Consider the following 20,764-nt stretch of genomic DNA (forward strand, 5'->3'; position numbering starts at 1 on the left):
AACCAGTCTACAGCTGTTAGCACTGAAATGCTGGTCAGTCCTGTTCAGGGTCACGGGGTCACTGGTGCCCACCCAGCCACGGTCGGGTGAAGGTGGGGTTCACCCTGGATGGGTTCAGTCCATTGTGGACACACATGATAAATGGCGTTTACCTGTACAGCTCTTTTCTACCTTCCTCAAAGGCCCAAAGCGCTTTACAGACCCATTCACACGCTGGTGGCAGCTCCGCTGCAGAACACTGGCGCTGACCTTCCAGAGGCAAAGTGGGGTTCAGTGTCTTGCCCAAAGATACTTTAACACAGCGGTCCCCAACTTTTATTGCGCTACGGACCAGTTTGATGTCTCTCAAAATTCTCACGGACCGGCATGTTATATGTGGTGGACACACGCTGCAGCAACGCTGCAATAAAGGCAGAGACAGGTGATAAGATGTACTCTGCACTTTTGCTTTAACACACTAACATTGTACATCACACAGGTGTCAACATCCTCTCCCCTTCCCACACTCATGGTGCTAAAAAGTAAACACAACAGGAAGAAATAACTAAGGGTGAAACAACAGAACTGCCAGATGAAAGGACCCATAGGCAAAAAGAAAACATCCATGCTCAACCCTATCTTGACCAAAGCAAGATTATTTCCTATAATTCCTTGTGCTGCCAGCTCAGAGAGTAACCCCTGGCTGCAGCCTGAGGAACTGCGACAGCAGACCAAACGTGCACGTGACACTACAGTACAACAAAATAATGACTTGCATGAAAAACGTAGTATTTTCTAAACAAACACGAATTATGACATGAGCAACGTCCTCTCTGGTCGCTATGATAACGTTTAAACATGCCTTCAGAATAAGTGCATGGAAAATCCGACTAACCACAATGCTGAATATGGTGCGTGGGAATCTCCCATTTGGATAAATCCGTATTTTAAGTAGGACTCCTGATACTGTATTAAATATAGCTTTTTTTTTTTTTGGAAGTGGAAGGCTCTTCTGTCTTCTTGCTGGGCCTTTTCCACTTGGCAAAGAAACTTTCCAAAGACGTTTGTTTTTCATTCATTTTTTTAGCTCTAGGGTTTTATTTTAGCGGTATCCTATCACGTGACCGAGAAGAGCGCCTTGGCCTGCGTCAAGAGTGACAGACTGATGTAACAGAATCTGGAACTTTCAAAACAAGATCTTTCAGATTCCGAAACAAAACGGAAGTAATGCATTTTATTTTTTCTATGCGGCCTGGTCCCAAATGACCGGTACCGGCCCGCTGCTTTAACACATGGGCAGGCATCAGGAATCAAACCTGCAATCTTCTGATCAGGTTGACCGCCCTACCGCTGCCCTACAAAGACAAGCATGCACACATCTCAGACTGTTGAGAATCAACCTGATGGGGAAAACTCCACATTCATGAGAAAGTGCAAACTCTGAAAGGACCCAGCTGGGATTTGAACCAAGGGATGAGGTGAGTGCTAACCACTGCAGCAGTTTAAGTCACTTTTAGATGGTTTGGGGCTGAACGAACATTCTGAGCTTGTGATGCGTGACTCATGTTCTCAGCTTTAATCTGGAGCAGACAGGCATTTCACATATGCAGAAACTCAGTGCGCAGACATTTCCTGCCTCATGTTGGGTCCTTGAATGCAGCACAAATTGCACAGAAGTCCCATAATTAGACTCTAGTCCCATGAGGAAGTTAGAACTACTGCTTTTAAAGCCGGCAGCCGCATAAAGACCGAACTCTCAGAGAGTCCTGCTTCTGACGGTTAAGTGGAACTTGCAGAGAGGAAGCTTCTATAGATCACCACACCTGTCAGAGGTCAAAGGTCAGAGATGCAGCTCCAAGGAGGAGGTTGAACATGGCAGAACACAGAAACTGCAACTTCAACCAGAACATTTATTTCATTTCAGATCTTAACATTACAGAAAGGGTTTTGTCTTAAATACAGCTCCAAAGTGAAAGTGCATTCCAGGAGAGTCGTTCCACAGGGGGAAGAAGGGGTGAGGGGGTGAGGAGCGCTTCACTTCTGGGCGGGGATCAGGTCATCTATAGACTGGCCCTTCTCCAGCCTCTTCTCCATCTCCGTCAGCAGCTTGACCCCATCAACCACCATCTGCACCAGCTCCACCTCTGAGAAACCCAGCCGGTCGGCGTTGGAGATGTCGAACACGCCACCAACGGCGGCGGTGTCCACGCCGCCTGCCAGCACAGGAGAGCAGAGGTTAGGCCGACTGACACTGAAGGTGAGCACGAATGCAGATCTGAGGAAACGCCTCCCCACCTGTTCCACGCTTCTGGAGCCTCAGCCGCTTGAGGACCTCCTCAAACTTGGCGTGCTTGCTCATGTTGGGAAGCTTCATGTGCACGCCGGCGCGAAGGCCGGTGCCCAGGTTGGACGGGCAGGTGAGGACGTAACCCAGGTGCTCGTTCCACATGAACTCGTGGCCCTTCTCCTTGAACAGGCTCTCGATCTGTGAACAGTTTGAAGGGATCATTGCAAACGCCCGTCCTTTCCAAAGAGCCTCACCTGGTTTCTTCCAGACCTTAGTGAGTCCCGTGCAGAAGCGGTTGAACACTTCTTTCATGTTGCCTCCTTTCTGCATGGAGATGACGCGCAGGTGGTCCTCCTCGTTCACCCACACCAGGAAGGTCTTGTTGTCGTTGTGCCTGCAGAAAAGAAAAGGTTTGATTCAGCACAACGTCAGCAGGAAACTGCGGCGCCTGACGAAAACGTACCAAATGCCCCTGGCGTCAGGCCAGTCCCGCGCCATTCCGGACGCCAGCAGCAGGGGGGACACCGGCTTGTCGAAGAGGAAGTGGTCGTCGATGAGCTGCTGCTGTTCGGCGTCCGTCATGTTCTTCAGGGCGTAATACTTCCCCTTCAAGTCTCCAGTCAGGGAGTCCAGAGCTGGGGGGCCGAGGTCCAGGAGGAGACGTCAGAATGCAGACAGTACAAAGCCTTAGTCCCCCACCCCACACAGTACAGACTAATGAAATTCAGGGGAAACTGACTCAAACAGTTTCTCCAGACACCGCCATGACCTCATTCTCTGATCTACCGACTGCCCCCGCAGCTGCTAAAGTAACATTTGTTCAGACTGGGACACTTGGCGCCCCGGCACACGGTGGTCATCTGGGACAGCCATGTTTCTGCCCGTTTACCTTCGTTGGAGAGCTTCTCCACCATGCGCCTCTCTCCTCGGCTGCAGTGGGGGGGCAGGCAGAAGCCCCGGATGCTGCGGCCCGTGCGGACTCTGGAGCTCAGCACATAATTGGGGTCGAGGTCGTCGCCGCCCTTAGAAAGGACATCCAGGTGAAACTGGGGGTCAGCTGTGAAATCCGCCCACTAGGGGGCAGAGGCGCCGTACCTTCAGGTTGTCCGGGTTCAGGTCCGTCTTGTGCTTGTCTGAGGGTTTGTATCCTCCGTGTCTGTCCTCGATCACGGGGTCCAGGAGCTCCTTGAAGACCTCGTACGTCTCCTCGTCTCCGGCGACGCAGCCCACCGTCATGATGAAGGGATGGCCTGGACACAAAGGCTGAGGTCAGGAGAGTTCCCCGGTCAGCCAGCGCTGCCATCTGCTCTGTACTGTACCAGGATTATCAACCCCTGGCTGAATGACCCGGTCTAGGGTGAAACCTGTAGGGGTCACCCTCTTCCGCAGCCGGCTGTACATGTCCGTGGTTAAGTGCTTGGCCATGAGGTTGTTGTGCTGGCTGAGGTCTGGGAACTCATCCTCAGCCGACCACTCCCTCAGAGTGAGCTGGGCCATGGCATGGCAGCTAGACACAAGTACACCTACACGGTCAGACGGCGGGCTACACCTGCACGCGCCGTGACAGCGGAACACGTGATCGTGGAGGCAGCAGAGGGTTTCTCGGCCGCTTCTGCAGCAAAAACCGTTTACTGTAACACGGCGAAGGCCGCGCGCGCGCTAATCTCCCCGCGCGTGCGTCGGATTATCCCCGCTGAGGTGGAGGCGGATGCCCCTTTGTTTACCTGGGTTGTCCACCCCGGTCTGGATGACGTCATCCAGGGTGAAGCCGCTGGGGGTCTGCTTGCTCCTCAGGCGGTCGTATATGGCGGGAGTCAGCACCTTGGCCATGTGGTTGTTGTGTTTACTGAGGTCCGGATACTCCTGCTCCGCGGAGTAATTCATTTTCATCTGGTTGTGCGTGTTACCGAAAGGCATCGTTGCTCCCTGAACGGGCGGGGGGAGGGGAGGGGAGGAGGTGAAGAGGAGCGGACAAATTTAACGTCCAAAGACAATTCACGTCGATTCTAAAGGCGATATTTTTAGAGAGTAAAATTTAAAAAAAATACACAATTTAAATACGAATATCGAGAAAATACTAACATCCTCGTTTGTCACTAATCATTCCGATAATCAATCAGTACCGTGTTGATTGGCTCCAACCGAACCTCTCACCTGCTGAGTTCTATTACTAGCGTTATCCGGGGATGATACAAAAATCCCTATGTTTCCAACAGCGCAGCCCAGATTCCGCAGCGACGTCCAGGCAGCTCCAGCCGCTCAGCGAGCCGGAGGAGCGGCTTTATAGCGGAGCGCGTGCGCTCCCATTGGACGCGGACGGGACTCCATTCATTCTATTGGATGAGCGGCTGCGGCCGCTGTTTCACGCCAAATGCTCTTCTAGTTTACGAACACGCAGCGCAGATGACGCGTCAGACGCGCACAGTCATACTAACGTTGATAATAATTCCGTTGTGTGAACGAAGAAACAGTTTAAACTCCTAATTTTGCCCAGTTTTATAATTTAATATAATTTTATTCTTGTGTATGTATCCCCGCTGGCATTAACTTTGAACAATTGATGTACAGTTTATTGTTCTTTGTTATTAACTGTATGTTTTGAATAATAATAAAAAAGATTAATGAGACCCGCCACTCCCCACATTTCCCCCCTGCGGGGACAAACGTCCCTCTCAATAAAGGACGGATCTTTGATCAATCTATCTGATAAATTCAACCGAAAATGTTTCATTCTTCAAAATTGAAAATTGAAAATCTGAAACTGTCACGACAACGCTTTTGACTGAACCCGCAGGAGGCCATCCTCTTCTTCATTTTCCGGTCCCGAGCTCCTCCCCTTCCGGTGAAAACAAGCCCGCGTGTGCCACAGTCCGCGAGCCCGCGTGTGCTGCCGTGTTTTGTCGTGGAAGGACGCCGGCCGTTGGAACCTCGGACCCCGCAACAGGTGAGCGGCCGGTCTCCAACGACTCCCCCTCTCTCCCGGAGGAAACGGTCGGCTTAACGGCAGGCGAGCGAGCCGGCTAGCATTAGCACGCGGCTAACGGAGACCGCGCGCGTAGCCGCAGGAGCCGGCTTTCCCCACCGCGTTGTGTAGACCCTTACTAACCCCCCAAAACAGGGAGAAACCCGCTGCTGCCAGAACAATGAGCAGGATTTACCCCTGCTACAACAACAAAACATGGGAAAGCCGTTAACAAACGGAGGATGAGACATCTGTGCTGTCATCAACAGATCGTCATACGTGATGAATTCTTGGATTTACTCACATATTCTCCACCTTGTCTGACATAGTTGTCGATGCTCTTTCCAACACGTCCTCGGTTTCGCTCACTGCAACGGTTTCTGACATAAACGGCAACCGTTGGTCTTCATCAGAACCCAGTACGGCAATCCAAAGAGGTCAAAAACCGTCCAGTCCAAACAACTAGTACTTTGGCAAATGAGCCAAACCATTTGGAACAGTTTCTGTCATTTTTAGCAGCGCCTGATGGAATCTGCACTGGATGTACCAGTTTCTCCTGGATCTCCAAGAGCTGACTGCAAAATAGTTTTTTTTGCCCTCTTTTTACTGTAACAAAAATGACAATCTATTGAACAAACACTGTTTTATTTACACATCTTTGAAAATGGAGCACATATGGATACATGTTAGTAAAAACAGTGTGAGGGGATTTGTGAGCTGCTGCTAGCCTGAGCGTCTCGTAAAGAGAAACGCTTCTCCCACTCCACAGAGTCGGTGTTTCAGGGGTTGGAACAAAGTCGTCCAACTCCCACTTTAGGTGGCAGCAGCCTTGAAACTGTGGTTTGTTGCTTGCTGCTCTATTAAACTCTAAATTTAATAGAACTACAGAAACAGTTCCTGTTTGGGGAACAAGCTCCTCTTTGCTTGTTGCCTTTTTTACTTCTGCGTGGGCTGACCCTGAACAGCTGAAGCCCAGGAAAGCAAAGTGCTTGAAAAATAAAATCCTAATTTCCCTCAAATAAACAACAAATGAATCACTAAAATCAAATTTGAACAAACCAGGACGGCTCTTTTTGACAAAGAAAAAGAAGCAAAAAATTGCTTTTAAAAAGAAAATCCATCCATGCATCCATTTCCCAAACCTGCTGAATCCCTTTCTGGGTTGCTGGGGCCTATCTTAGCCACTGTTGGGCAGACGCAGAGTCCACCAAGGATGGTATCAGCCTATGAAGCCTGTTTTAGGAAGCCAGAAGTGGCCCACATGTACCAGGAGAACATGTTAACTCCACACACTAAAGTCCCAGCTGGGGGTTTGAACCAAGGGTCTCTCTCTCTCTTACTGTGAGGGGATACCACTACACCACTGCGCAGCCAAAAAAAAATCATACATTTTTAGAATATGGACATTATTATCAACACTGTAACACTTTTTCTAAGTTAAATGAATGTTTTAATTGTTCTTTTTTTAATTAATTGTATAAGTCTGCTCTGTAGTTACTTTATGCCTCTGAAGATTGGTTACCACCGGCAACCAGAGAGGTCATTTGTGACTGACCACCAGAATGCTTTGCCTCCCACCATCCATATCTTCTTCCTCTTTCGGCTTCTCCCATCAGGGGTCGCCACAGCGAACAAGTCGCATGGTAAACTTGGCAATGTTTTACGCCGGATGCCCTTCCTGACGCAACCTTCTCAAACCGGGCTTGGAACCCGCACAGGGGTAGAGAAGGGAACAGGGAGCAGCCCGGAGTTGAACCCTGGTTTCACGGACGGAAGGCACCGCAAACCAGCACGAGCTAAACCAGCTCCCGCCTCCCACCATCCATATGCACTCCTACATTATGTGAATGCTTAATTATCGGAAGTACTGCAAACTTTAAGGAAAAACTTTTTGATTCGCAATATTAGTGATCAATATTGCGATGACGATATAACTTGCGATGCATAAATAAATAGCAAAACGACCAAAAACCTCATTTCCATGTCACTGCAACCATTTGATGTAAATAACGGTTAACCCTCATCTACATAGCAGGCAAACATCCATCATAACAGGGCTCCATCTGATTGGTCAACAACATGAAGGCTCCTTTTGATTGGTCAAATGCATAAAGGGATTGATTTGATTCATTGAATACTTGCAGCCGCCATAAGATTGTCTGGGCACATTTAAAGTGACCATTTATCGCAGTTGTCGCCGTCTTTTGCGAGATCGCACAGCGTGATATCGCGATAACGATACATTTGCGATTTGTTGTTCAGGCCTACTTTTAAGCAATAGAAAGGAGAAGTGGAGGGATAAAGTTCTTTAATACATGAGTAAAAATGGTGTCAAATCATTTGAACTAGCCAAAAGATCTGTGTGGTGTGAAGCCGAGTCGATCCTCGTCTGCGCCGTTGTTCCCGATCGTCTGATGTCAGGATGTTTTTTGAAAGTCCACCCGCGTTTGTTCATTAGCGGTTTTTGTCTTTTCAGAGCGGTCGCGCTCGCCATGAGTTTTGTGGAATATTCTGAAGTTATTCAAGACTCGGATGTTGCCATCATTTACCTGGGCCACAATTCCGTGATGCCCGTCAAAGTGCAGCATGGCGCCCAAACCCAAACGCGCTATGGAGTCATCCGCCACTCCTCTGACCTGATTGGCCAGCGTTATGGGTCAAAGGTCACCTGCAGTAAGGGTGGCTGGGTCTATGTTCTTCACCCCACACCAGAGCTGTGGACCGTCTCCCTTCCACACCGGACCCAGATTCTCTACACCACCGACATCGCCACCATCACCATGATGCTGGATCTGAAGCCCGGTTCCGTCGTTTGCGAGTCGGGTAGGTCTGGAACGCCATTCCTCATCTGTGTGTGGTTCTGTCTGGGTTCTTAGCAGGCTGATCACGTTGAGATTTAAATGGTGAACATGTAAGAAATCTCAGCTTTCTGTGAACAAATACTGTGGAGTTCTTTTCTAAAAGTGACCCACATATCTGCAAAGTAATCAGCTTTACTTTGTACAAAGTGAGTTTATGTACGGCTGTAAAACTCCTCACTACACACTTTATCCACTTTCCTCCGACAGAAATGAACATGTTCACCATTTTCTGCTTTGGTTCAACCCTCAAAGTTCAAACCTTGTAAAGACAAATAAGTCCAGGATTACAGAAAGAAAAGTAAGATCTGCTGAATACATTCAGTGCAAAAGACACGGCAGAGGGGAGGTTGATTGACAGGGGTGTACAGCCAATCAGGACGTAGAAAACGCACCAAAGAAGTGTCAACTTTCTCTAAAAAACAGCGAGACCTGGTTATAGCGAGGGACCGTTCGATGCTTTACGACTCACACAACTGCTCCATGAAAGAAATGGAAGCGACCGCTCAGTCCTTTTATGCACGTCGACATGGGGAAGCCGATCCCCTGCTTGATGGAGGCATCAGATCGGCTTGCGTATGCGGTGCATCTGTATGAGTGCTGAAGGCTTTTCGAAGATTTTAAGGCCAGATTCCATGACTTAACTTCAGGACATCACCGGGAAAAATCAGAAGCTTCACCAACAACAGCTGAGGTGGGCGGAAAAAGCCCGATCAAACGTCCTTGAAGGGCGCAGTCATGCTCGACTGTTCAGATTTGAGCTCACACCCTCACGAAAGCATCACTTTAGATGTTTTTATAGGAATTGGAACACATGCTCACTAAAACTGGAGCTATGTTTTGGAGGACCGTCTCTGCTGGTGTTCCTGGTGAGGTTTAGATCCAGTGTTGGTAGAACAGCATCCTCAGGCCTGTGTTGTGGGGTTTTGGACGTTGTCTGCTCTCAAAGACAGCCGTGTGGCTTTCATTCAAACATTATGTGACGAGGCAGATTTCTTTGGCTTTCCATTCGTCTTCAGCTCCGTTAGTGAAGCCGCGGTGAGTTCTGTGGCGGTTGTGGTGCTTCATTCTACTTTTGTCGGGTCCGACTGCTTGACGCTGTGGCTTCGGGTGACATCAGCGGTTGATGGACAGTAGGGCTGCTTTGACCGCGGTGGGATCACACGATTCACTTTTATGTCAGAACGATTTTCAAACCAAACATTTTCCTGTAAACTGCATGTTTCTGTTGAGCTATTGATTGGATTTAGCCTTTGTGATATTAATGCAAAGCAGGAGTTCTCCTGTGACTCCCAATGTTCAGTCAGCTACAGACTCACGCAGGTATTCCCGGTGATTGTGCTGCTTTTTCATGCCAACACTATTTAAAACCAAAAAACTGCATCCTTCTTTTGCTTTATGGGCTGAATATTGAATAACCATTTTCAAACTTGACAAAAACTCATCCGAAGCTTTGATTCTGTTACTACAGTGGAGTTGAACCTTCATCACTTGCTGGTCAGATGAAAGAGAAGCCTATGATAGTAATGCAGGTGGGTTGCAGCCAGACTCAGAAGGTCTAGCTACACGGCAGACCAGCTGGTGCTATTCTGAATGTCAGCTGACGTGCAAATGGAGTAAAGTCATTTATTACGGAAAGTTGCTTTGCTTTATGGAGACGGTTGCTGTCAACAGTGACTCGCTGGATGCTGAGTTTAGAGCTGCCTGTTGATGTGATGAACTTGATTGTTGGTTTCTCTTGTTCTAACCGTGGATTACAGACCTGACTGCTTTGGTTGGTCCTGTTGATCCAGTCATCCCCGTGTTGCTGTGGTGGTTCGTCATGTTGACATGACGGCATCAGTTGCTGCAGATTTATCATCTGTACATCCATGACGCTGATCTCCCGTTCCACCACATCCCAAAGGTTCTCTGTTGGGTTCTGGTGACTGTGGAGGCCGTTTGAGTCCAGAGAACTCATCGTCATGTTTTAGAAACCGGTCTGAGATGATTCTGCCCACAGAACTGCAGCTCACTGGATGTTTTCTCTTTTTCTGACCATTCTCTGTAAACCCTAGAGATGGTTGTGGGTGAAAATCCCAGTAGATCAACAGCTTCTAAAATCCTCAGACCAGCCCGTCTGTCACCGACAACCACGTTCAAAGTCACTTCAATCGCCTTCCTTCCTCATTCTGAAGCTGGTTTGAACTGCAGCAAAACGTCTGGATCATGTCTACATAAATGCATTGAGTTGCTGCCATCTGATTGGCTGATTAGTCATTTGCGTTAATGAGCAGTTAGACAGGTGGACCTGATAAAGTGGCCGTGTGTGCTTGGTTCACAGTGATTTGAATAAAGAAATGCCGTCTTAAGCGTCATTAAAAACACCCAAAACTGCATTTTCATCAGGATGGCTGTTCCTCTCAGCTGAATGACAGACAGCAGTTTGAGTGGGAAGTGATGACAGTATTTCACTCATGAAGCCTGCTGATTACATCTGCACAGACCTTCACTGATGACAGCATAGACGCTTGGCTGTAGCGAGGCCACGCAGTCTACAAACTCAACCGCCTGACCTGAACACGTTAACAGAAGCCTTCATCTCACAAACAACCACATTGTTGCCGCTCAGAGTTAGACTGAATAATCCTGTTGACTTTGTTGGTCTTTCCGTTTGGTAGTTCAGCTGTTTGCCGTCTTCATCAGAGAATTCCTCTTCATCACTGCGTTAAAATCCTCCTGTACAGTAAACACTGAAGTATGGACACGGCACTGATAAAATAAATCATTCACTCTATAAAGACTTTTTCACTGAACAGTCAGAGCAGCTTGTAATTAGCGGTTTACCTGACTCTGCTCTCAGAGATCTGCTTATGCAACATCCTTAACCTTTTCTTTCTTTGCTGACATCCGTTTATTCCCAACCCTGCAGCAACCGTCACAAACCATCCTGACTTTTCCATTTGCTGCTGTCTTATAAGCCGTTCTTCTCCATCCGCTCCAGTTGTGAAGTTCTCTGCAGCTGCACAACACTGGCCTCTTTGTGGGCTCGCCAACAAAGGCGGCGGTGACATAACGTCAGAAGAACAAGAGGCTGAGTGGAGCATGGGGTCTGCTGCTCGTCCTGAACCTTTTTTTTTGATGCAAGTCACATGAGCGATGCTGCTCCTTCTTCCTCTGCCTTCCTTCGTTCTCAAAGCGTCAGCAGCACGGCTTGTTCGCGGCCGCGGCAGGAAAACGGCTTTCCTCCTGCACATGTAGCGTGATGGAGAGCCGAGGCGTGGGAGTGTGAACAGCTGTGAGCTGCAGACACTCAGTCAGCACAGAGGAGAGCATTTACAGTTATTCCTCCCGCACAAGCGCCCAGATGTCCTGGTTTTCTGTGACAAACTCAGGCTGCAGAGTAAAATCTGCTTCCAGCTCCAGAGGACTCGATGAATCTGTCCTTCAGAAGTTCTGTTTCAACTTCATGTGAGACGGACTTAAGTGTAGGGGACTTTTCAAGTCATTTACGTCTATTTGGTGTTTTGATGTTTGTGCATTTCCTTAACGAGAGTGATTGTCCTGCATGAGGGGGAGTACAGGGAGTGCAGGGAGTTCAGGGAGTACAGAGATTACAGAGAGTACGGGGAGTCCAGGGTGGTACAGAGGAGTACAGGGATTACAGAGGAGTACTGGGGAGTACAGTGGAGTCAATACTTAGACTTCATACTTGGTTCCCTGTGTTTTTCTTTCGCCCGGTCCCGTCTTCTCCATGGACCTTTAGGTACCGGCAGTGGCTCTCTGTCCCACGCCATCCTGCGCACCATAGCCCCCACAGGTCACCTGCACACGGTGGAGTTTCACCAGCAGCGGGCAGAGAAGGCAGCCGAGGAGTTCAGGGAGCACCGCGTTAGTCATCTGGTCACCGTCAGGAACCAAGACGTGTGCAAGGACGGCTTTGGAGTGATGGGAGTGGCGGACGCCATCTTCCTGGACATCCCCAGCCCGTGGGAGGCGGTGGGACACGCCAAGGCTGCCCTGAAGAAGCATGGTAAGGGACATGTGCACACAGAAGGTGTAATACCCACAGTACTCAAGCCCACTAGAGCTTCAACAACAGTAAATACCAGCTTGAGGTTTTTCAGTAAAGCTTACAGAAATGCATCTTCACTGCTGCCTAAAATATTTTCACTGAGCTGCTGTGCTTTTTTTGGGATGTAGAATCAGTCAGGGTCTAGTCTGGTGACTGGAAGATGACCTGCGCCGCACACACCATGTGTGTCACTTGATTTTCCTGCAGAACACTGACTTCTTTTCCTCCATGACTAGCCTGCTGTGCAAATGCCAGAAACATTCAACATTTTCCTTCTCTGGAGCTGGTTTAGGTACCAAATGTATTCAGCCTACAATTACTGTTCATGGTCCTGTGACTAATTACGTCACACTACTGTAACACTGCCTGGACAACTACATAGCTACATAGTGTCGAGATCTGCTAGGGCTCTATATTTTTATTTCACGTTTCATTTTGTAACCTAAAGTTCTTTTCCTCTTAACTAATAATGCCATTTTGAATTTCAAGGAGTGTCTGACATAATTGTTTGTTACGCCAAATGCATAATAGGGAGACATATTGGCAAGCCTGCCCCCTGCCTACAGCCTTCCTGCAGTCCGCCTGCATAACCAGGACAGTAAGTTAGAAGATCTCTGTCTTACAGTAGGACAGAAGATGTGAGGAAGAGCAAACTACAGGTTCCATTGGGTATTTAGTGTCGTCATGAGCGAATCCACGTGGACACTAACGGGCTCTGGATCCTGTGGGTGCTGGAACCTTCTGGAACATTAGTGATAGCCGTTCGTCTCTCTCAGAGTGCTAGACATTGATTTGTCTTTGCATCAAAGTGAGTGCTGAACCAGCGCTCTCTGGAAGCACAAACATTAATGTTTGCAAGTGCAAATGGTTTCCCTGTGCTCTGATGGAGGATTCCACTGGAAATGAGGGGATCTGTTGTCATTTTATAGATGAGCTGAAAGGATCTGACATTTTGTGGTTCATGTAACGTTGGTTTTTCCAGCGTAGAGGACTCTGAACAAGCAGATGTCTGTCTGTCATCCTCCATCTTCTCTGCTGGTCTCCATCTTCAGGCTCTTGTGTTTCTAATCAACAAGCTGCTATGAGTGTCCTCCTTCTCCTCATTCTGAGGCTCGCCTGTACCTCCCGCTGCTCGTCCGTCTTGACCAACACAGCAGGATCAAGACATTAAAGAGAAGCCTGACCTTCACCTCCTTCACCTCCCACAAGGCCACTCCACCCAGATCCTGTCAGTCCTCCGGTATAGGCAACAAAACAGCATGTCTCCATGACAACCAGCATGTCCAGGCATCTTCCTGGTCAGTGCGAAGGTTTACCTGATTAATAATTCATTAGAGGTCAGCGCCCTGAGTTAACCTCTAATTACCATGGAGGTGTTGGTGGACCATGAAGCCTCAGGATGCAGAACTCACCACACACACAAAGAAAGGCTCTGAAGCAGTGAACCTGCTCTACACGCCAGACCTGTTTTCATGATCCTCACCTGTAAGAGAGTCATTCTGACACTTGAGAAATGACTGGTCTTAAGAAAATTGGAAAACTGACATTGAAGTGATGTTTGGAAGTCACAACCACATCTGAGAACAACATCTGGAAGGATTTTAGACTGTAGGATTTAAACCACACCAGTATTTAACTCCTGCAGTCGGCCGACCAAACTAGTGAACTCTGGTCTGTCTGGGAACTCTGGTCTAGGTTCAGTTGGTAGTGAACCCTGGTCTAAGTTCAGTTGGTAGTGAACTCTGGTCTGGGTTCAGTTGGTAGTGAACTCTGGTCTGGGTTCAGTTGGTAGTGAAGTCTGGTCTGGGTTCAGTTGGTAGTGAACCCTGGTCTGGGTTCAGTTGGTAGTGAAGTCTGGTCTGGGTTCAGATGTTAGTGAACTCCGGTCTGGGTTCAGCTGGTGTTGAACCCCAGTCTCGGTCAGTTGTTGTTGAACTCTGGTCTAGGTCAGTTGGTGTTGAACTTTTGTCTAGGTCAGTTGGTGTTAAACTCTGATCTAGGTCAGTTGCTGTTAAATTCTGGTCTAGGTCAGTTGCTGTTAAACTCTGGTCTAGGTCAGTTGCTGTTAAACTCTGGTCGAGGTCAATTGGTGTTGAACTCTGGTCTAGGTCAGTTGGTAGTGAATTTCGGTCTAGGTCAGTTGGTGTTGAAACCTGGTCGAGGTCAGTTGATGTTAAACTCTGGTCTAGGTCAGTTGGTGTTGAACTCTGGTCTAGGTCAGTTGGTTTTGAACTTTGGTCTAGGTCAGTTGGTGTTGAACTGTAGTCTAGGTCAGTTGGTGGTAAACTGTGGTCTAGGTCAGTTGGTGTTGAATTTTGGTGTAGGTCAGTTGGTAGTGAACTACGGTCTAGGTCAGTTGGTTTTGAACTCTGGTCTAGGTCAGTTGGTTTTGAACTTTGGTCTAGGTCAGTTGGTTTTGAACTTTGGTCTAGGTCAGTTGGTGTTTAACTCTGGTCTAGGTCAGTTTGTGTTTAACTCTGGTCTAGGTCAGTTGGTGTTGAACTCTGGTCTAGGTCAGTTGGTGTTGAACTGTAGTCTAGGTCAGTTGGTGGTAAACTGTGGGCTAGGTCAGTTGGTGTTGAATTTTGGTGTAGGTCAGTTGGTAGTGAACTACGGTCTAGGTCAGTTGGTGTTGAACTCTGGTCTAGGTCAGTTGGTGTTGAACTGTAGTCTAGGTCAGTTGGTGGTAAACTCTGGTCTAGGTCAGTTGGTGTTGAATTTTGGTGTAGGTCAGTTGGTAGTGAACTACGGTCTAGGTCAGTTGGTTTTGAACTCTGGTGAGGCTCATTACAGAAAAGACAGAATCAAAGTGGAGAGGAGGAGCAGAAGGAGGTGACGCCGGCGATCATCTGGTGTCAGAAAATACAGCAGTGACGTTTTTCCAGGCGGGTCGGTCCGTTTTAGTCCCTTCTCTTGGAAGTGACGGCAAACCCAACCAAAAAAACGCCTCCCTCAACCAGAGTCGCTCTACAGTTTCTCCACAGGATCTCCGTCGTTATAGACGTTTGATTTGAATACACCACAGTCTAAAATTATATAATCCTAAATAGTGAAATATAAATATTTAAAGTGTAGAGTGTCCATGATGAGTTGAGGAATGGTCAGGACTTTGACTGTCTTTTTTGGTGGTAGATGAACTGCTCTGCCTTTGTTCTACAGAAAGGATTCGTTTCAGAATTTTGAGTTTTTCATGTGAAGAAGGGTCTAGAAGGGGGGAGGATGTCTCCCTCGTCTCCCCTTTTATGGTGCCACTGCTGCAGTTTTTTCCCGAGCTGTTTGCGCCGACATGCAAACACACACAGATAAATAAAGTTCTGCCAGATCCCCGCCATGGAAGCGGTCCCATGACCATACTGGGTATTGCTGCGAGCAGAGTCCATACCCAAAGACTCAACGTCCCTCCCAACGCTCACACTGGATGTTTGGAGGAACCCAGAATGCTTTGCTCAAGCTTCAAGGGCTGAAGGAACCGCCCCACGGAGGAGGCGGAGCCATGGTCTGCACCGGAGCATAAATCAATGAGTCTTAACTGGCAGAGAAGCCGGCAGTTCAGAACTGTGGAGCTGCACTGACTCAAGAATATTAGACTTCCTGTTAATCAGATTATGTTTAACCTCTAATCTGAAATGTTTTTTAGGATCTTTGTCTTTTCAGTTATGTAATCGGTTGCTTCAAAGCATCATGTGAGCAGTTTTAGGAAACTGGCCCCAGGATTTTCTAACTAAAGTTTCTTCAGCAGTTTCTCTGCAGCAGATGATGCAGAGACAACAGAGTTATGTGGAGCAGCAGTTTTCCAAAGGTTCTGGCCTGCAGCCTGGATCTCTGTTCATCTGCTCTTTTAGGAGGACCCAAATCTTAACAGCCCCCACCCCCCCCACACACAAGTGGTGTTATGTAAGCAGCACTCGGTGGACTGTGAACTCTCAGTTGAAGAGCTTTGCCTGGTGTTTTTTATGGTATGGATAGGGGGAGGAGTCTCCCTGCGTGATGACGATCTTGACCCCTGCCTGTGAGTTTGTCCTGGTTGCTCAGAGACCATAAAGTCTGCTGTGGTGTGAGTGATTGTGCTGTTTTGCAGAGGAACGGCTGCTATCTGAAACGGGCTGGAGACCAAAGTGATGTTTACCAGAAACAATGGAGGCTCCGCCCCCCTGTAGACCTGAGTTGTGTTTCACTGCAGAGTTCTTCTGGGTTCAACATGCACGAGTGTCATTTCCTATCATGTTTTCTTCATAAACCTTCAACCTTTGGATGCATTTTCCATCATAAAACTGATTAAAGTGACTATCCAAAGCTTTAAAAGTAGTGTTGGCTCATCTAAAGGCTACACTCCTCAGTGATTAGGAGAAGGTGGGTTCACTCACCTGGTTGTAGTCCATCAGAACCAACAATGTGGACAAAGTCCAGTGGGACGCCGCACGGCTGTTTGCACAGCAATAAGGAAGACCATGCACAAACACGCCAGCTGCTGTTGAACTTCTGCCGTCACCCTCCAGTGAAGCTGAGACGTTTGAGACGTGGGCGGATATTTAAAAAAAGAGACTGAAGTCTGACCTCCCTCCAATGTCGAGCACAGTGGTGGAAGGTCAGTAATGTGGCTTAGTGTTGAAGCAATGGCCATCGTGAAGTCAAACGTGGTACAGTCCCAGGAAACCCTGTAAAGGTGCAGACGCCATAAATGTTTACAGATGAGCAGCATTAAACCGAGTAGTCTCTCCATGGCTGTAAACAATGTGATTATCAGGCCGTCTTTGTCTGCAGACTGTTAAAATACTGCCATGACTGATAAAATGTCTGCAGTCCATGTTTGTGTGTTTGTGTTAAAGCTGCTGTCCTCCAGCTCTTTCTGCAGTCTGTCTGCAGCTATATCTTCAGCTCCATCTGCAGTCTGTCTGCAGCTCCGTCTTCAGCTCCATCTGCAGCTCTGTCAGCAGTCTGTCTGCGGTCTGTCTGCAGTCCTTCTGCAGCTCTGTCTTCAGTCTGTCTCCAGCTCTGTCTGTAGTCTGTCTGCAGTCCTTCTGCAGCTCTGTCTGCAGTCTGTCTGCAGCTCTGTCTGCAGTCCTTCTGCAGTTCTGTCTTCAGTCTGTCTGCAGCTCTCTCTGCAGTCTGTCTGCAGTCTGTCTTCAGCTCTGTCTACAGTCTGTCTGCGGTCTGTCTGCAATCCTTCTGCAGCTCTGTATTCAGCTCCGTCTGCAGTCTGTTTTCAGCTCCGTCTGCAGTCTGTCTGCAGCTCAGACTGCAGCTCTGTCTACAGTCTGTCTGCAGCTCAGACTGCAGCTCTGTCTGCAATATGTCTGCAGCTCTGTCTGCAGTCTGTCTGCAGCTCTGTCTGTAGTCCTTCTGCAGCTCTGTCTGCACACTGTCTTCAGTTCTGTCTGCAGTCCTTCTGCAGCATGGACTGCAGCTGTGTCTGCAGTCCTTCTGCAGCTCTTTCTGTAGTCCGTCTGCAGCTCTGTTTGCGGTCTGTCTTCAGTCTGTCTGCAGCTCTGTCTGCGGTCTGTCTGCAGTCTGAATGCAGTCCTTCTGCAGCTCTGTCATCAGTCTGTCTGCAGTCCTTCTGCAGCTCTGTCTGCTGCTTTATCTGCAGTCTGTCTGCAATTTTTCTGCAGCTCTGTCTTCAGTCTGTCTGCAGTCCTTCCGCAGCTCTGTCTGCAGTGTGTCTGCAGTCCTTTTGCAGCTGTGTTTGCAGTCTGTCTTCAGCTCTGTCCGCAGTCCTTCTGCAGCTCTGTCTTCAGTCTGTCTGCAGTCCTTCTGCAGCTTTGTCTGCTGCTCTATCTGCAGTCTGTCTGCAATCTTTCTGCAGCTCTGTCTTCAGTCTGTCTGCAGTCCTTCTGCAGCTCTGCCTGCCGTCTGTCTGCAGTCTGAATGCAGTCCTTATGCAGCTCCGTCTTCAGTCTGTCTGCAGTCCTTCTGCAGCTCTGTCTGCAGCTTTATCTGCAGTCTGTCTGCAATTTTTCTGCAGCTCTGTCTTCAGTCTGTCTGCAGTCCTTCTGCAGCTCTGTCTGCAGTGTGTCTGCAGTCCTTTTGCAGCTGTGTTTGCAGTCTTTCTTCAGCTCTGTCAACAGTCCTTTTGCAGCTGTGTTTGCAGTCTTTCTTCAGCTCTGTCAACAGTCCTTTTGCAGCTGTGTTTGCAGTCTGTCTTTAGCGCTGTTTGCAGTCCTTCTGCATCTCTGTCTGCTGCTCTATCTGCAGTCTGTCTGCAATCTTTCTACAGCTCTGTCTGCAGTCTGTCTGCAGTCCTTCTGCAGCTCTGTCTTCAGTCTGTCTCCAGCTCGGTCTGTAGTCTGTCTGCAGTCCTTCTGCAGCTCTGCCTGCAGTCTGTCTGCAGTCCTTCTGCAGCTCTGTCTGCAGTCTGTCTGCAGTCCTTCTGCAGCTCTGTCTTCAGTCTGTCTGCAGTCCTTCTGCAGCTCTGTCTGCTGCTCTATCTGCAGTCTGTCTGCAATCTTTCTGCAGCTCTGTCTTCAGTCTGTCTGCAATTTTTCTGCAGCTCTGTCTTCAGGTTGTCTGCAGTCCTTCTGCAGCTCTGCCTGCAGTCTGTCTGCAGTCCTTCTGCAGCTTTGTCTGCAGTCTGTCTGCAGCTCTGTCTGCAGTCCTTCTACAGTTCTGTCTTCAGTCTGTCTGCAGCTCTCTCTGCAGTCTGTCTGCAGTCTGTCTTCAGCTCTGTCTACAGTCTGTCTGCGGTCTTCTGCAATCCTTCTGCAGCTCTGTATTCAGCTCCGTCTGCAGTCTGTTTTCAGCTCCGTCTGCAGGCTGTCTGCAGCTCAGACTGCAGCTCTGTCTGCAGTCTGTCTGCAGCTCAGACTGCAGCTCTGTCTGCAATATGTCTGCAGTCTCTCTGCAGCTCTGTCTGTAGTCCTTCTGCAGCTCTGTCTGTAGTCCTTCTGCAGCATGGACTGCAGCTGTGTCTGCAGTCTGTCTGCAGTCCTTCTGCAGCTCTTTCTGTAGTCCGTCTGCAGCTCTGTCTGCAGCTCTGTTTGCGGTCTGTCTTCAGTCTGTCTGCAGCTCTGTCATCAGTCTGTCTGCAGTCCTTCTGCAGCTCTGTCTGCTGCTTTATCTGCAGTCTGTCTGCAATTTTTCTGCAGCTCTGTCTTCAGTCTGTCTGCAGTCCTTCTGCAGCTCTGTCTGCAGTGTGTCTGCAGTCCTTTTGCCACTGTGTTTGCAGTCTGTCTTCAGCTCTGTCAGCAGTCCTTCTGCAGCTCTGTCTTCAGTCTGTCTGCAGTCCTTCTGCAGCTCTGTCTGCAGTCTGTCTGTAATCTTTCTGCAGCTCTGTCTTCAGTTTGTCTGCAGTCCTTCTGCAGCTCTGTCTGCAGTCTGTCTGCAGTCCTTCTGCAGCTCTGTCTGCAGCTGTGTTTGCAGCTCTGTTTGCAGCTCTGTCTGCAGTCTGTTCTGCAGTCTGTCTGCAGTCCGTCTGCAGCTCTGTCTGCAGTCTGTCTGTAGTCTGTAGACACACAGCCAAACACTTTAAAGGTTCAGCTTTCTAGAAATCTGAACTTTCTTTGCTCCGTTGTATGATTTTCCTTAGTCTCCCCTCCTTTTTAGGCCTAATTCCTGTTTTTGTCGCTGCTGTATTTGAATGGTTAGTTTGAAATGATCGTTTCATGATATTTCCTTGTTTTCTGTGTACGTCTGGACCTCTGAAAGCATCTGTAGATTTAGCTGTTTGCTGAAGAACCCGCACATGGGGGTCATTCTGGGGGCTGGTGGGTCCTTATCGGTCTCTGTGTGGTCTCCTACAGGAGGCCGGCTGTGCTCCTTCTCCCCCTGCATCGAGCAGGTTCAGAAGACGGCCGAGGCGCTCACAGACCACGGCTTTGAGGAGATCAACACCCTGGAGGTTCTACTGAGGGTCCACGACGTCAGGACCGTTTCCCTGCCGCTGCCTGACTTCGGTCCAGACTGCTCTGCCCATCCTGAGCCGGACGCCATGGAGGCTCCTCCTCCTGCTCCCAGCCAGACCTCCATCAACATAAAGACAACCACGCCGCCAAGAGAACTACCCGGTCACACGGGATACCTCACCTTCGCCACGAAACCCAGAACGTGACGCTCTGCAGCAGAACTTTTCGGTAACAAATCCAGCAGGAGCGCCTTACGTCTGGACAGAGGTTCATGTGGGCAGATTCGATTAGGATTAATCCCTGGAATATTTAGATTTCTTTGATTTAAATCCAGGCAGCAGTTTTTCTTAGGCAGGAGGAGGTTAGACTTTCTGTTTCTGAGTGCAGTATGATGGGAGAATCTGTTCCCACCCCACATTCCTTTCTCCAATGTTTCTTAACATTTTAAGATGCCAAAGAACAAAATCCCAAAGGGAGGTGTGTTTTTTTTTTCAGACCAGACAATAAATTTTCTTCAGCAAAACATCCTTTGAGTTTCTTGAACTGATGCAGCGTCTTTTAGGAGACCAACCCTCCATGTTCTGGTGTGCAGAGGCAAAGCGTGGGTCCATGTTCCTGCAGGTATAACAGACTAACACAAGAACTATTCCCAACTCACAGTGTGCTTGAGGAGCAAGCCGGAGCACGGGACAAAAACCCGGTCCGGGCGGGCTCAGCCGGCGGACTGAAGTCCTCCTGCAGGCGGCTGACATGATGACACTGCAAACATCAGGTGCTCCTTGCCAG

General features: G+C 48.7%; 2 protein-coding genes across 6 annotated transcripts; one reads left to right on the top strand and one right to left on the bottom strand.

The window, feature by feature from the left end:
• Positions 1-1,875: 1,875 nt before the first annotated feature.
• Positions 1,876-5,691, bottom strand: ckba (creatine kinase, brain a). Of its 5 annotated transcripts, none has more exons than XM_020713835.3 (8): positions 5,533-5,691; positions 3,586-3,773; positions 3,362-3,516; positions 3,156-3,288; positions 2,730-2,901; positions 2,537-2,660; positions 2,275-2,464; positions 1,876-2,192 (listed from the first exon to the last, which is right to left on the bottom strand). In XM_020713835.3, exons 1-8 carry the CDS (start codon positions 5,613-5,615, stop codon positions 2,014-2,016), a joined length of 1,224 nt encoding a protein of 407 aa, XP_020569494.1. In that variant the 5' UTR covers positions 5,616-5,691; the 3' UTR covers positions 1,876-2,013. The 5 variants fall into 5 exon arrangements, with proteins under 5 accessions (XP_020569494.1, XP_078797003.1, XP_011488981.1 ...); XM_078940877.1 differs by lacking the exon at positions 3,586-3,773 and adding an exon at positions 3,991-4,192 and having other exon boundaries at positions 5,533-5,649; XM_011490679.4 differs by lacking the exons at positions 3,586-3,773; positions 5,533-5,691 and adding exons at positions 3,991-4,192; positions 4,421-5,058.
• Positions 5,070-20,501, top strand: trmt61a (tRNA methyltransferase 61A). Its single transcript, XM_004082685.5, has 4 exons — positions 5,070-5,210; positions 7,705-8,051; positions 11,832-12,098; positions 19,877-20,501. Exons 2-4 carry the CDS (start codon positions 7,721-7,723, stop codon positions 20,182-20,184), a joined length of 906 nt encoding a protein of 301 aa, XP_004082733.1. The 5' UTR covers positions 5,070-5,210; positions 7,705-7,720; the 3' UTR covers positions 20,185-20,501.
• Positions 20,502-20,764: the final 263 nt, after the last annotated feature.

This window comes from Oryzias latipes, chromosome 22 (genome assembly GCF_053564925.1).
Source record: "Oryzias latipes strain Hd-rR chromosome 22, Olatipes_Hd-rR_3.1".
NCBI classification, from domain to species: Eukaryota; Metazoa; Chordata; class Actinopteri; order Beloniformes; family Adrianichthyidae; genus Oryzias; species Oryzias latipes.

What these genes read in the sequence shown, in the direction of transcription:
- ckba (XM_020713835.3), bottom strand. Translation starts at nt 5,615, where the DNA reads ATGTCAGAAACCGTTGCAGTGAGCGAAACCGAGGACGTGTTGGAAAGA. An exon ending in GCCAGGGGTTGATAATCCTG is followed by an intron (nt 3,517 to 3,585) that starts GTACAGTACAGA and finishes CTTTGTGTCCAG; the next exon opens with GCCATCCCTTCATCATGACG. An exon ending in TCTGCACGGGACTCACTAAG is followed by an intron (nt 2,465 to 2,536) that starts GTCTGGAAGAAA and finishes AACTGTTCACAG; the next exon opens with ATCGAGAGCCTGTTCAAGGA.
- trmt61a (XM_004082685.5), top strand. Translation starts at nt 7,721, where the DNA reads ATGAGTTTTGTGGAATATTCTGAAGTTATTCAAGACTCGGATGTTGCC. An exon ending in TTCCGTCGTTTGCGAGTCGG is followed by an intron (nt 8,052 to 11,831) that starts GTAGGTCTGGAA and finishes ATGGACCTTTAG; the next exon opens with GTACCGGCAGTGGCTCTCTG. An exon ending in GGCTGCCCTGAAGAAGCATG is followed by an intron (nt 12,099 to 19,876) that starts GTAAGGGACATG and finishes GGTCTCCTACAG; the next exon opens with GAGGCCGGCTGTGCTCCTTC.